This window comes from Ursus americanus, chromosome 25 (genome assembly GCF_024610735.1).
Source record: "Ursus americanus isolate L20-20 chromosome 25, mUrsAme1.1.p, whole genome shotgun sequence".
NCBI lineage: Eukaryota > Metazoa > Chordata > Mammalia > Carnivora > Ursidae > Ursus > Ursus americanus.
In genome coordinates this window covers 12,224,205-12,236,444 of record NC_142151.1, presented here as the reverse complement: position 1 = coordinate 12,236,444, position 12,240 = coordinate 12,224,205, and the positions used below count along the sequence as shown (strand labels likewise).

General features: G+C 45.7%; 1 protein-coding gene and 1 pseudogene across 1 annotated transcript; both read right to left on the bottom strand.

Annotated features, from left to right (window-relative positions):
- Positions 1–740: 740 nt before the first annotated feature.
- On the bottom strand, positions 741–5,389 carry LOC123781619 (uncharacterized; annotated as a pseudogene).
- Positions 5,390–5,771: 382 nt separating this feature from the next.
- LOC123778266 (uncharacterized) lies at positions 5,772–11,276 on the bottom strand. Its single transcript, XM_087855921.1, has 3 exons — positions 11,189–11,276; positions 6,671–8,036; positions 5,772–6,016 (listed from the first exon to the last, which is right to left on the bottom strand). The coding sequence occupies exons 1-3, from the start codon at positions 11,189–11,191 to the stop codon at positions 5,772–5,774; spliced, it is 1,614 nt and encodes a 537-aa protein (XP_087712047.1). The 5' UTR covers positions 11,192–11,276.
- Between the last annotated feature and the right edge of the window lie 964 nt (positions 11,277–12,240).

Genomic DNA, 12,240 nt, shown 5'->3' with positions numbered 1-12,240 from the left:
AGAGGAGCATAATAATATCGGAGAGGCGTAGTACCAGCTGGAGCAATGATGTCACAAACTTTATCTCTGACATTACAAGGTGGAACCCTCAAACCTGAGAGAGGCATATGTAGGTGGGTGAACATGAAACTATGAAACCTCCAGATTCCCTGGAACCTACAGGGCCACCAAGAGCAAACCCCTACAACCTACAAGGGCAGGCTCTGAGAGCCTCCCCACTCCTGAAATTGTTCAATTAATTTGAGGGAAGGTGACATTGCTTCTCCACAAGAAATGCCCTACCACTCCTCATTACTTCAGGACGAAGTTTCAACACAGCCCACTAAGGTAGATGAAAGGTCCATTCTAAAAAACAAAACAAAACAAAACAATACAGGCTAATACGGACACATATTGCTAACAGATGGTGGAAATGGGTCTTGAGGGTGATGGATCAAAAGGTTCTCTATATTCAGTCTGGGTGTGGAGAAGTTATCAAGCTGAGGGCCCTAAATAATGACTTAGGGCTCATATTCTGGCAAGGGCACATAAATCCTGCCTTAATATTCCACTGGGAGAGCTCCACGAAAGTTGGACACAATGCTGGCCTCATATATAAAGTAGACTTCCTGCAAGTCCCTTGACATAGCAATAGAAAGGATCAGAAAGTTCGGGGAGAGGGTAATGCCAGAAAGGATTACGACATAAGACCCAAGAGACCACCATCTATGTTCCACAGGAGATCCCTGAAGATATCTTGTTCACGGAGGCAACAAGGAATGCTCTGGTAGGGGGAACGCTCGCAACACTGAGAACTCCATGACGGGAAGTCCTCTGTTGGCCGCAACTGGCTGATGGGAGAGGCTGCCAGCAACCCGGGCTCCTTTTATTCGTGAGTACATTGGAATGCTCTGTTGTAGCACTGAACTCTCATCAGCATATGGAGCAGCAAAGCCAGCCAGAGTGCTATTCATCGTGTACTGATCTGCAGGAATCTGCAGTCAGCAATAAGAAAAATGGTAATCCTAGGATTCTGAGAGAGAGTGACACATAAGTTAGGTGCTTCTCGGAGTAGGTAAGAAAAAAAAATTCTAAGAAGCAATTCTAAGAGTAAAACACTATTACTTCTCAAGCTGCCAACACTTAGCCACATCCCTTCATTGACAGAAGAGGAGGCTGGGTCCCTTTGAAGATTGACTTTGTCAGGTTTCCATGGTACACGTTTCCCCAAATTCAGTCCTCCCCAAAGTGAATTCACTCAGTTGACAGATTAATGGTGAGCTGGGGAAAGAGAGAGCATTTGTTATTTTGAGTTTGTCAATAGTATGTAGGAAGGGACGGTAATACCAGAGCAACAACAATGCCACCGTGATCTTCCAGGGAGAGTGGACATGTAGGTGGGACAAACCCTTCAGTGACTCCAGAGGGCCCACACACACCCCTGTGGTTACCTACCTCCTTCTAAGGATAAAATTGCGATAGATGTGCTTAGCCTCTGTCAGAATGCAGTGCTGACATTTCTTAAGATTTGGGTCACTAGAAACTGTCATCTAATGGACATCGGCCAGGTTTGATTTTCTTAATACCGTATTTATTTGTCTGCCCTCTGTGAAATCCTGAGCCAACCACTTTCCTCAAGCTGCCGGGGGAGGTATAGGAAAAGTAATGTACGGGGCAGAGGAGACTCGGAAGAAAGGCCCACGGGAGGTAGAGACCAATCCTCCCCATGGCACAGAGGATGAGAGAAGCCATCAGAGAGAAGGCAAAAGAGCCCCTTGGCCTCTGAAAGCGTAAAGTCCATAACAGTGTAGGAGAAGAGGCTTTGCTTCAGAGGCAGGTTCCAGGCATAACCAGTGGTGAGGCTCCCAAACACAGCCCCAAGCGTAGACCGAGAGCCAGCCACCCCCACCATGGCACTGAACTAGGCCCACCAAACTCGGATGCTATGTCAATGTCCCTTGAAATGGCCATGGTTCAGCAGCTGGGATTGGGACTCAGTGAGGTCAGGGGACATGGGGCTGCCAAGCTGCTGAGGCTCTCATCTCTCGTGTCTCTGGAGGGGTTAGCACCACTGCAGAAATCAATTGCCCCAGAGCTGAGAGGTGCTCCTGACCAAGAGGGGCGTACAGACCAACTTTGCACAGGCCAACAGGTCCAGGGGATGCGGGGTAGGAGAGCAGCTCCGAGTGCAGAGAAGACGGAGCTGCAAACTTTTGTCTTCAGCCTCTCAAAGACAGGTACTAACTGGGTGCCAACGAGGTTGAAATACACATAGGTTTCGCTTCTGCTAAAAACAGTTCTTGCCTAGTGAGGTGTACATGGTCCAGTTTGGGGTCAGTCTTCTTCTTGGCTCCATGGGAAGACACTAGTGAACACCGTAGTCTCTCTGCCTCCTTTGGGACCAACCATCTAACTTTGTTTCAGAAGACAAACTATGTACAGGTAACCCATCGTGATTCTCATTCAGGCCCATCATCACTGTGTGTGAGGGACGTTCTCCTCCACATCGAATCAGGGTTTCTAAGTTTCTAAGGATCTAGGAAAGCATAAGATGATTTGGTATTTAACTTTGGTATGGTAAAATTTGGAACACGTGATTAAAAGTTGCGTGCAAATACCCACTTCTATCCTTCAAATCTGCCTGGGTAGCAGAATCCTCTCTGTGACTTGCATTGAAGTGGACTGGGAAAAAAAGGCTCTTCTCAAAATGCTAGAAAGGTGTTGCCTGGTATGGCAGAAGAATTTCATCTTTAGGGACCATTTCTCTGTTCAGGTAGAATCATATAATTAAGCCCCCAAAGTCAACAGTATGCAAAACAACAACGTTGCCGTTGTCTTTTCCACTGTCCTTAAATAGCACTATTCTTGGCACTGAGGACGGTGAAACCTTGTTCCTGTCCTTATGGAATGTAAGATCTAATGGAAGATTTAGTTTTGTCATAATGATGAGCACTACCAGAAAAGTGTCAAAAGAAGGAATTACGGAAGTGCAGAGCACGGGAGAGAAGGAGGGCGTCCTACAGGAGGTGCCATGGGATCTGGACTCTACAGAGCAGTGAGGAAGAAAGCAGAGTGGAAGGCATGGCTCATTCTATTCATGTAGCATTGTATTTTCAACAGTCTAGGAACAGGAATGATGCAGTGAGATTGAAGAGAAGATCGGAAGATAAAGCTGGAGTTGTGGGCTAGTTCCAGATTATGAAGAACATTGTGAATGTCAAAGTGAATCTGTGATCAATAATGTGGGCAACCAAGAAATTTTTGGAGAGTGGGAGTCCCATGATCCTTTCTTTGGAAATACCTCAGACCGGGGTATAACTTTTAACATAACGTTTGGTTTTAGGTGGGGGACTACCTCCTCGATTTATTGTCATGTGAGCAAACTGGAAGTTCCTTCTGCTGGGCTGGGAAACAGTTCTTCTGAAGGATATTAGGGGTGAAGAATTGGGGAGTAGTGCTCTCAACTGAAGATAATACTGCTAGGCATGCAACTTTTAACTAGGAAAGCCAAGTTTGGGGATCTCCTTCTGAAAACAAAGCATGACACTAAATGGGACACTTGTAAATGTCCCTGCCTATTCACTAGTCTTGTATTATGCAATAGGGTATTGATTTGCATACAACACTGTGAGCTTTGCAGCCCAGTATTTGGATTGAAATGAGAGCAACCCATCATCTAGTAAGTTATTGTCAATTATCTTTAGTACCTTGTGTTATTAGGAGGCCGGCTGGTGTTTGTCTTTTACATTTCTTTTTCCCCTGTGCTTTCAGTATAGGATGGAAAATGGGAAAAGATCACAGCTGGGCCTCCTCCCCTGCTTGATGGTAAACAGAAAGGTGCTACTTCTTTCCTGAGTCCTCACCCAAGTCACTTTCAAATATTTCCAGCCTCGGGTTTATACGTCTTAAAACATTTTGCATTGTGAAATGTACCCAACTCCATCTATAGGATAGTCACGCCCCTTCAGAAATTGTATACCAAGTCTAAGAGGGTCCTGAAATGCCAGCAACCAGAGGTGAATTTGGCTTCTGAAGAGAACGTCAGCTCTAGGTCGGATTTCAGAACTGAACCTGGCAGGGTGTGTGAGAATAAACAGAATTGTACATGTTTCCATGGTGTCTGTTCTCCTGACCTGTAAATTACTTATTCACGCTAATGCTAAGAGCAAACTTCTTATATTCTTGATACACATGTCCACTAGAACCTTCTTCTTTATCCTCACCTAGTGCTCTAGTCAGCCTCTTGGGGCCGCCTGCCTCTACATGCATGAGTGTCCACAGGTATTATCTACTTTGGACTCTCAGAGAAACAAGAACGTCGAGGTGAAGCACAGTGCCTAGGTCCATCGACTGAGGGCGCTCCCCTGTACAACCCCCGTCTGGTGTTCTCCACTCAGAAGCTTCCGAGGTGTTTGGAACAGGTGCGTTGTCATTAGTCCAAGTATCCCCCCTTCGCTGAAAAATTCTGGTAAGTAGATTTTCTCACTGGGTTACTTGGATAGGGTCGCTGTAACAAAGTACTACAAAGCAAGTGGCCTAAAGGACAGAAGTGTATGTCCTCCCAGCCCTGGAGACCAGAAGTCTAAGGACAAGGTGTTGGTGCTGTTTAGGGCTCTCGGGAAGAATCGCTTCCAGGTCTTTCACCCAGCTTCTCCTGGCTTGCTGGCAATCTTTGGTGTTCCTTAGCTTCTGCCACATCACCCCAGTCTCTGCCCCGATGGTCACTTGGCATTCTCCCTTTGTACCTTCGTGTGTCCTAATTTTCCCTATTCATTTTTATTTATTTTCTGGTTAATTTTCTCTTTTGAAAAATATTGAGGCTCAGTTGACATACAATATTTAGGAGCTTCAGGTATACAACGGAGTGATTCAATATTTATACACATTTTGAAGTATCACCTGGAAAAGCCAGCTACCATCTATCGATAGAACGTTGCTAGATATTACTACCTGCATTCCTGTGTTCCTTGAGTGTAGGTAGTATCCCCATACTTTATTGATTCTATAAAGGTATGTTTGTACCTTTTCACCTGCGTTTTCCTCTCATTTTGCACATCCTCCCACCCCCTGCCTTCCGACACCACTGGATAATTAGTTTTCTGTATCTATGACTCTGTGTCTGTTTTGCATTGTTGGCTCATTTCTTTTGGCTTTTAGCTCCCACAGGTGATTCAAATCACATGGTATTTGTCTTTCTCGGACTGACTTCTTTCCCTTAACACTATACTCTCTAGATCCATCTGTGTTGTCACACAGGGCAAGATTTCCTTCCTTTTCATCACCAAGTAATATTCCATTGTGTCTACACACCACATCTGAAGACCACGTTGGTCTTTAGCCATTCATGATTCCATTCATACTTAAGCTGCCTCCACATCTTGGCTATGGTAAAGAATGCTGCAGTGACCATGACGGGTGCATATAACTTTTCAAAATACCGTTTTCCTTTTCTTTGGGGAAATACCCAGAAGTAGACTTGTTGCACTGTATTGTCACTCTAGTGTTCAGTCTTTGAGGAACGTCCATACTCTTGCTTGCTTCCAGTGGCCACACCAGTTTGCATTCCCACCAACAGCACACAGTGTTCCCTTTTCCACACACCCTCACCTCACAATATAACACACATGCATTGAATGACTCCCAGAAATCAAAGGAGTTCACAAGGTAATGTTCTCTGTGTTTAAGCTAAGAAGAGGGTGTGCATGTTGGTGATCAGAACTTGGACAACTCCCTTACTGGTCTCAAGAATACAAATTTCTTTTGCTTGGGAATATTGGTGGCAGTTAAGTCCCTCACAAAATAATGAAAATCTGAGCTATGTAAAGCCGCACAATGCACAATATTTGGAGTCCACTCAGGGCTTTGGAACTCCCAACCTCTCCTTCCTGTCCCCCGACTAGGAACCATGGCCCTAGAAGGAAAACAAGAGCCAGGGCTTTAATGCTGATGACTTTATTGATGATTTGAAGTCGGAGAAAGAAAAGCCAAGTTTCCACCACTGAAAACTCCATGGTCACCACTTGATCTCTATGCATTTCTAAAAAAGAGAAGAATTTCAGACAGAAATATTAATTGGGCTTGGTCATGATCTATATCTGTATTTCTACTAGTAGATAGTAGAAGACATTATAAAACATCATGTTAAGAGAGAGAGAAGAAACAGCAGATGTGAGAAGGAGGCTAGGAGAGAATAGAGAGAAGGGAAGAGAGGAGAGGAGAGGAAAGGCATGGGGATGTACAAATTGGGAAGGCTGTAGGCTAATATAAGAATGAGGGAGTCATTCTTAAAAAATTATATAAGAAAGACAGAAAGGAAAAGAAAGGAAAGGAAAGGAAAGGAAAGGAAAGGACAGGAAAGGAAAGGAAAGAAAAGGAAAGGAAAGAAAAGAAAGGAAAGGAAAGGAAAGGAAAGGAAAGGAAAGGAAAGGAAAGGAAAGGAAAGGAAAGGAAAGGAAAGAAAAGAAAGGAAAGGAAAGGAAAAGATCAGGGTGGAAGGAACACTGGCTCTGATAATAGAGGAGACTTTTCTATGGGTATGGCTGATGCAAGGAGAATCACCACACGGACAAGAAGTTTAGGAGTGATTAAAGCCAAGGCTTAAATGAGACCAGAGAACAGAAACAAGAAGAGAGCATGAGGACACTGAAAAGGAGAAATTCACTAGATCAGGGAATAAGAATACACTTAATACCTAGAGAATCAGCGGAGGTCCTCTTTAGTTGGTTTTCCTTGTCACTGGCCACCAGGCTGACCACGCTGCTCATCTCTTCCCTGTTGGTCTCTCTGGGCACCGGGGCCACCAGGGCCACCAGGACGACCTTGGCCACCTGGTCCTTGTTGTCCAGCTGGTCCTTGTTGGCCAGCTGGTTCTTGTTGGCCAGCTGGTCCTTGTGGACCTCCTGGACCACCTTGGCCCCCGGGTCCTTGTTGTCCAGCCGGTCCTTGTGGGCCACCTGGTCCTTGTTGGCCAGCTGGTTCTTGTTGGCCAGCTGGTCCTTGTGGGCCACCTGGACCACCTTGGCCCCCGGGTCCTTGTTGGCCAGCTGGTCCTTGTGGGCCACCTGGTCCTTGTTGGCCAGCTGGTTCTTGTTGGCCAGCTGGTCCTTGTTGGCCTCCTGGACCACCTTGGCCCCCGGCTCCTTGTTGGCCAGCTGGTCCTTGTGGACCACCAGGACCACCTTGGCCACCGGGTCCTTGTTGGCTACTGGGTCCTTGTGGGCCACCTGGACGACCTTGGCCACCTGGTCCCTGTTGGCCAGCTGGTCCTTGTGGGCCACCTGGACGACCTTGGCCACCTGGTCCTCCTTGGCTACCGGGTCCTTGTTGGCCACCTGGACGACCTTGTCCACCTGGTCCTTGTTGCCTACCTGGTCCCTGTTGGCCAGCTGGTCCTTGTGGGCCACCTGGACGACCTTGACCACCTGGTCCTTGTTGGCTACCTGGTCCTTGTTGGCCAGCTGGGCCTTGGGGGCCACCTGGATGACGCTGGCCGCCTGGACGACCTTGGCCACCTGGTCCTTGTGGGCCACCTGGTCCTTTTTGGCTACCTGGTCCTTGAGGGCCACCTGGGCCACCTGGTCCTTGTTGGCCTCCTGGACCACCTTGGCCCCTGGGTCCTTGTTGGCCGGCTGGTCCTTGTGGGCCACCTGGACCACCTTGGCCACCGGGTCCTTGTTGGCCACCTCGACGACCTTGGCCACCTGGTCCCTGTTGGCCAGCTGGTCCTTGTGGGCCACCTGGACGACCTTGACCACCTGGTCCTTGTTGGCTACCTGGTCCTTGTTGGCCAGCTGGGCCTTGGGGGCCACCTGGATGACGCTGGCCGCCTGGACGACCTTGGCCACCTGGTCCTTGTGGGCCACCTGGTCCTTTTTGGCTACCTGGTCCTTGAGGGCCACCTGGGCCACCTGGGCCTTTGGGGCCTCCCTGGACACCCTGGTTATGAGGCTTCTTTGGTGGACCATGGCCTTTGTCCCCAGGTTTGCCTCTTGGATCTCCATTTTCTTCTTGAGGTTGGACTTGTAATTCCTCTGGGTTGTCTTCCAATAATTCATCATCTACTTAGGCAAGACAACACAGAATCAGAAAGGAACAGAAAAAAACATAGGTTAGCCACAAACTGAAAGGAGGCAAGCCTGGGATGTACGATAGCGTCAGTGTAGTTAGAGGAAATACACTGCTGGTTTCTGAGGTGTTAGGTAGTGACCAGGGCCTAGAATCAAATCCCAGAGGAGAAGGGGCACAGAGACCCTGGCCTCGTGACAGTGCATGTACTTAGCTTAGCGGGTCTTGTTTGCCCACTCTGCCTTTTGGGGTGCTTCTGCTGATTCTGTATTGACATATATTCCGAACGTGCTGTGATATACACCAATTCATCTATAATCACCAGATATCTCATGATATCTGGGAAAAACCACCAGACAGGTTCACTGTGTCTACTCTTCACAGTGGTACAGCAAATCATAGAACACCCACCTGCCCTTTCTTCCATCCCCTTCTACAAGTTGTGAGGTCTGTCGCAAACAGAAGCTGTAAAGAAAGCCTACCTTCTATTGTTTCCCTTTGCAAATTTCTGGTAGCTATACTTGAGTACCAGCCCTCACCAACTCTCTTTCTGGTTTGAAGATTTTGTTTTTAAGGAATTTCTACACCCGTCGTGGGGCTCAAACTCACAGCCTGAGATCAAGAGTCCCGTGCTCTACCAACTGATCAGCCAGCCCCTCCCCCCTTTGCAAAGATTTTAAGTAATCCCTCACCATGTCTTGCATCCACTCTCAATCATTTCTTCATCATCTCCTGGCTGTCTCTCTTAGAATCCTTCTCTTCCGGTTTTGTCGTATATTTTATGCAATGCCCATATACTAAATTGCACCTTTTGTCAGATGCGAAGATGCCGAGCTTAACAGACACAGTCTGTGCTCTCAGGCTCCTTACTCCTCATTGTTGTCAGACCGACAGCGAAATCGGTGTGTCACTTGCTTTTTCAAAACTCTCTCTGTTGCCCACGGAATAAATTACAAATTCACTTTGCCGTTTATAACATCCTGCACAATATGAAATGAACCCACATCTCCAGCTCTATGTTCCTAGATTCACTTCATCCTTACTGATTATTCAGCATTCCTAGATTAGTGAAAACTGTATATGGATAGATTTAGCTTTGCATTTCACTCTGCTGTTGCCCATGCCTCCACGCTGCGGGGTCCAGATCACATGGCATCTCCTGTATGAGGCTTCCTCTTTTCTCCCCTGTTTGGAGCTTCTGTAATCCCTTATTTTGCCAGCTTTTGGGCAGTGATCATTGTTATGTCCAAGTCAAATCTTCCATTAGATCCTGTGTTCCTTAAAGGTAGGAACAAAGTTTCATTTACTTTTGAAGCCTTGATACCAAGTACAGGATCCTGCCATGGTTTCTGTGAAGTATAGGATTTTATTGCATCAGTGATGGGGTTGAGCAGGTGGATAATCAAACCACCCTTTGAGGAATCCTCTGATATGCCTGCCCTTACAAAGACAACCAAGGCCAGGTAACTGAAGCAGGGAAAATTCAGAAGGAAAGCGGTGACCGCACTGTCTAGATCTGAGACAACTCTTAAATCCAAACAATGCATTCCCTCCTGCTCAACTTCTTTCCCCCCTTTTGGTCTTTGTGCTCCTCCTGTGATGGGGAACTAATAGGGATAAACTATACAGAGTATCATGGTTGAGAAAGGAAATTTTAAAGCTTACGCGTGATTTAAAAGTAAAAAAAAAAAAGCATCGAAATTCTGGGTTATTTCTGTGACCCACTGATTCCTTGAATCCATTTAGAAAAAGTCTAAATAAGTTGATTGAGTTAGAAATAACTCACCTAATAATTAGGGTGTCTGCTCTTCCTCTTAAGAGGCTTCAGCAAAGAAAGAGCCAAAAAAGTGACATACGAAATACTTCATAACCCAAATTGCAGGGTCCTTGACAAGCTAGGAGCTGGGGAAATTCATTAAACTTATAAAGGTGTTCCGTAAGCCACAAAATTTTCGGTTGACCTTTGCTCAATTTTGCCACTTCTTCGGTGGTGTGACTCACAATTCGTTAGCTCCCCCACGGACTCTGGTCTTTCTTCATCCTCCCTTCTATGCACATTCCCACCCACATCATTAAAACTGACTTCAGTGTTTCTCATTTGAAGATTGTCCAACTAATCCTGGCTTCACATTTCACCTGCTCTGAGAAAACTTGCCCTTTCCAAGGTATCAAGGCTTTACTACCAAGGGCGTTAAGCATTAATGCTGAAAATGAGTAAGGTGCAATGGTAAGCTTACCCATTGAACAACTATAGTAGTTGAGTTACATTACATAGTATCTTTATGCTTCCAATTAGTTGAATGTCAATAGAGATAACTCCCTTACAAATGCGAGGATTTGTGTCAGCCAAATCATTAGCCATTGGTTGTAGAAGGTATTAGAGAAAAACACTTACAAATGAGTGGGGTGTCTAAGAGAAGCCAGAATCCTAAGAGGTTTGGATACAATGGAGCAACATTGCCCAAACTACAACCCTAGTCCTGACCAGTGGTGCTGAAGCAGAGGTGACAGACTCATACAGTTTTACCACTTCTGCATCAGCTATACGGAAATGAAGAGCTGCAATGACTGTAGATAGAAGAGAGATTAAGTGACTTCTTGCAACAGAGAAAGTTGGAGACCTGAAACCACATAGCTTACTAGCTAGATTAACGTGACTTCACTATTCCACAAAGCTCTTGCCCAGAAAGACAAAAGTTTCAAATATTTACGATTTATTTCAGGAACTTGCCCCAAACTCCCTGAAACAAACATCAATCTGTTCATGTCTCTACTGGCATCAAGTGGTGACTCTCCAAGACTCTCCCCAGCACCTCAGTACACTTGCCTCCTAAACTCTTAAATCATCAACTCATTCCTAATAAAGCCCTCCTACAACCAGACCCTAAAAGCTTACTTTTAGAGGTCCCAACTTTCCCCTTTCCAGAGTCATGGTTCATGTGTAAACTCTGAGTAATAAGCACTACTGTAAGTTGTTGCCATGAATAATTAATGATATCAAACATAAAAAGTAATGTTTTCTCCTCTTTTGTTCACCTAGTTTCTGAAGAGAAAGTACTCAGTTTCTGAGAAAGCTCAATTCAACCTTCCCCTTTTCCATGAATCATAACCTCAGGCTTGTGTGATCCCCCATCTCCCAGCTTACCATCACTGATGCCCTGAGCAGAGCACAGGGCGACCAAAGCCATGGACAGCAAGAGCAGCAGCATCTTGGTAGAAGTCATGGTGTCTCTGTCTCCCTCTCCTGATGCTGCAGGAAACTCAGACACACTCCTGTATAAATACCCAAGAGAACGATATCACCTTTCAAACCCATGCATAGACACCTCTCACCGATATCTGATTTGCCACTTGGGCCTCCCTCGACCTGTTGGGTTCAAGGTCTGCTCAAGCTCTTCATTAGAAAACCATAAGTCAGTCGGGTTGATTAAAACAGTTGTTCATCCTCCTCAACTATTAGTTATAAGTATTCCGTTTTGTAATACTCACTTGAGAACTATGGTTCTGTTTCACTAGCCTATTCAACATTGGTTACGCTGCCCAAACCTCAAGTACTTCAGGCCTCTTTCCTACAGAATGAGCCAAGAGATTCATCATGACAGAAAAGGCAAAATTAACAGAAATACCATCCATGCAATGGAAGAACAACAAAGGGTCAAGACAGGCTAATAGAAGTTCTCTCGCTTGAAAAATGCTTGAAAAAGGAAAGCAGCCCTCAGGAAGAGGCTCAAAGCAGCTTCAGACTCAGGAAACTATGGTTACTCAGAATCCATGTGAGTTCCTGAGTTCACTGGAGTGTGACATTGAAACATGCCCAGAATAATGAGTGGGTTAGAAACAATACCAAGCAAGGGATCATTGAGTGAATTAAGGGTGTTCGGCTTGGAAAGACTGGAATGTGACTAAGGGTGATAACTGCATTTACCTATAGAGAACAAGAGGAGTCCTCTGTGTTTAGTTCTAGAAGATACAAAATGGAAAAGAGCTCTTCAGCTGCTTGCAAAAGCGTTGCACACTGTGCATTTTCTGTGCCATGATCCAGTGCAAGTTTATGCATGGCATTTAGTCGCCACTTCCTTGTCTCTCCTAACCTAAAATTACATTTAAAAGAACCTTGTCATGCTATTACTTATTTACAATTACAAAAATTTATGACTTTTGACCAAAGCCACAAGTGTATCAATAAGAAATCTTGTC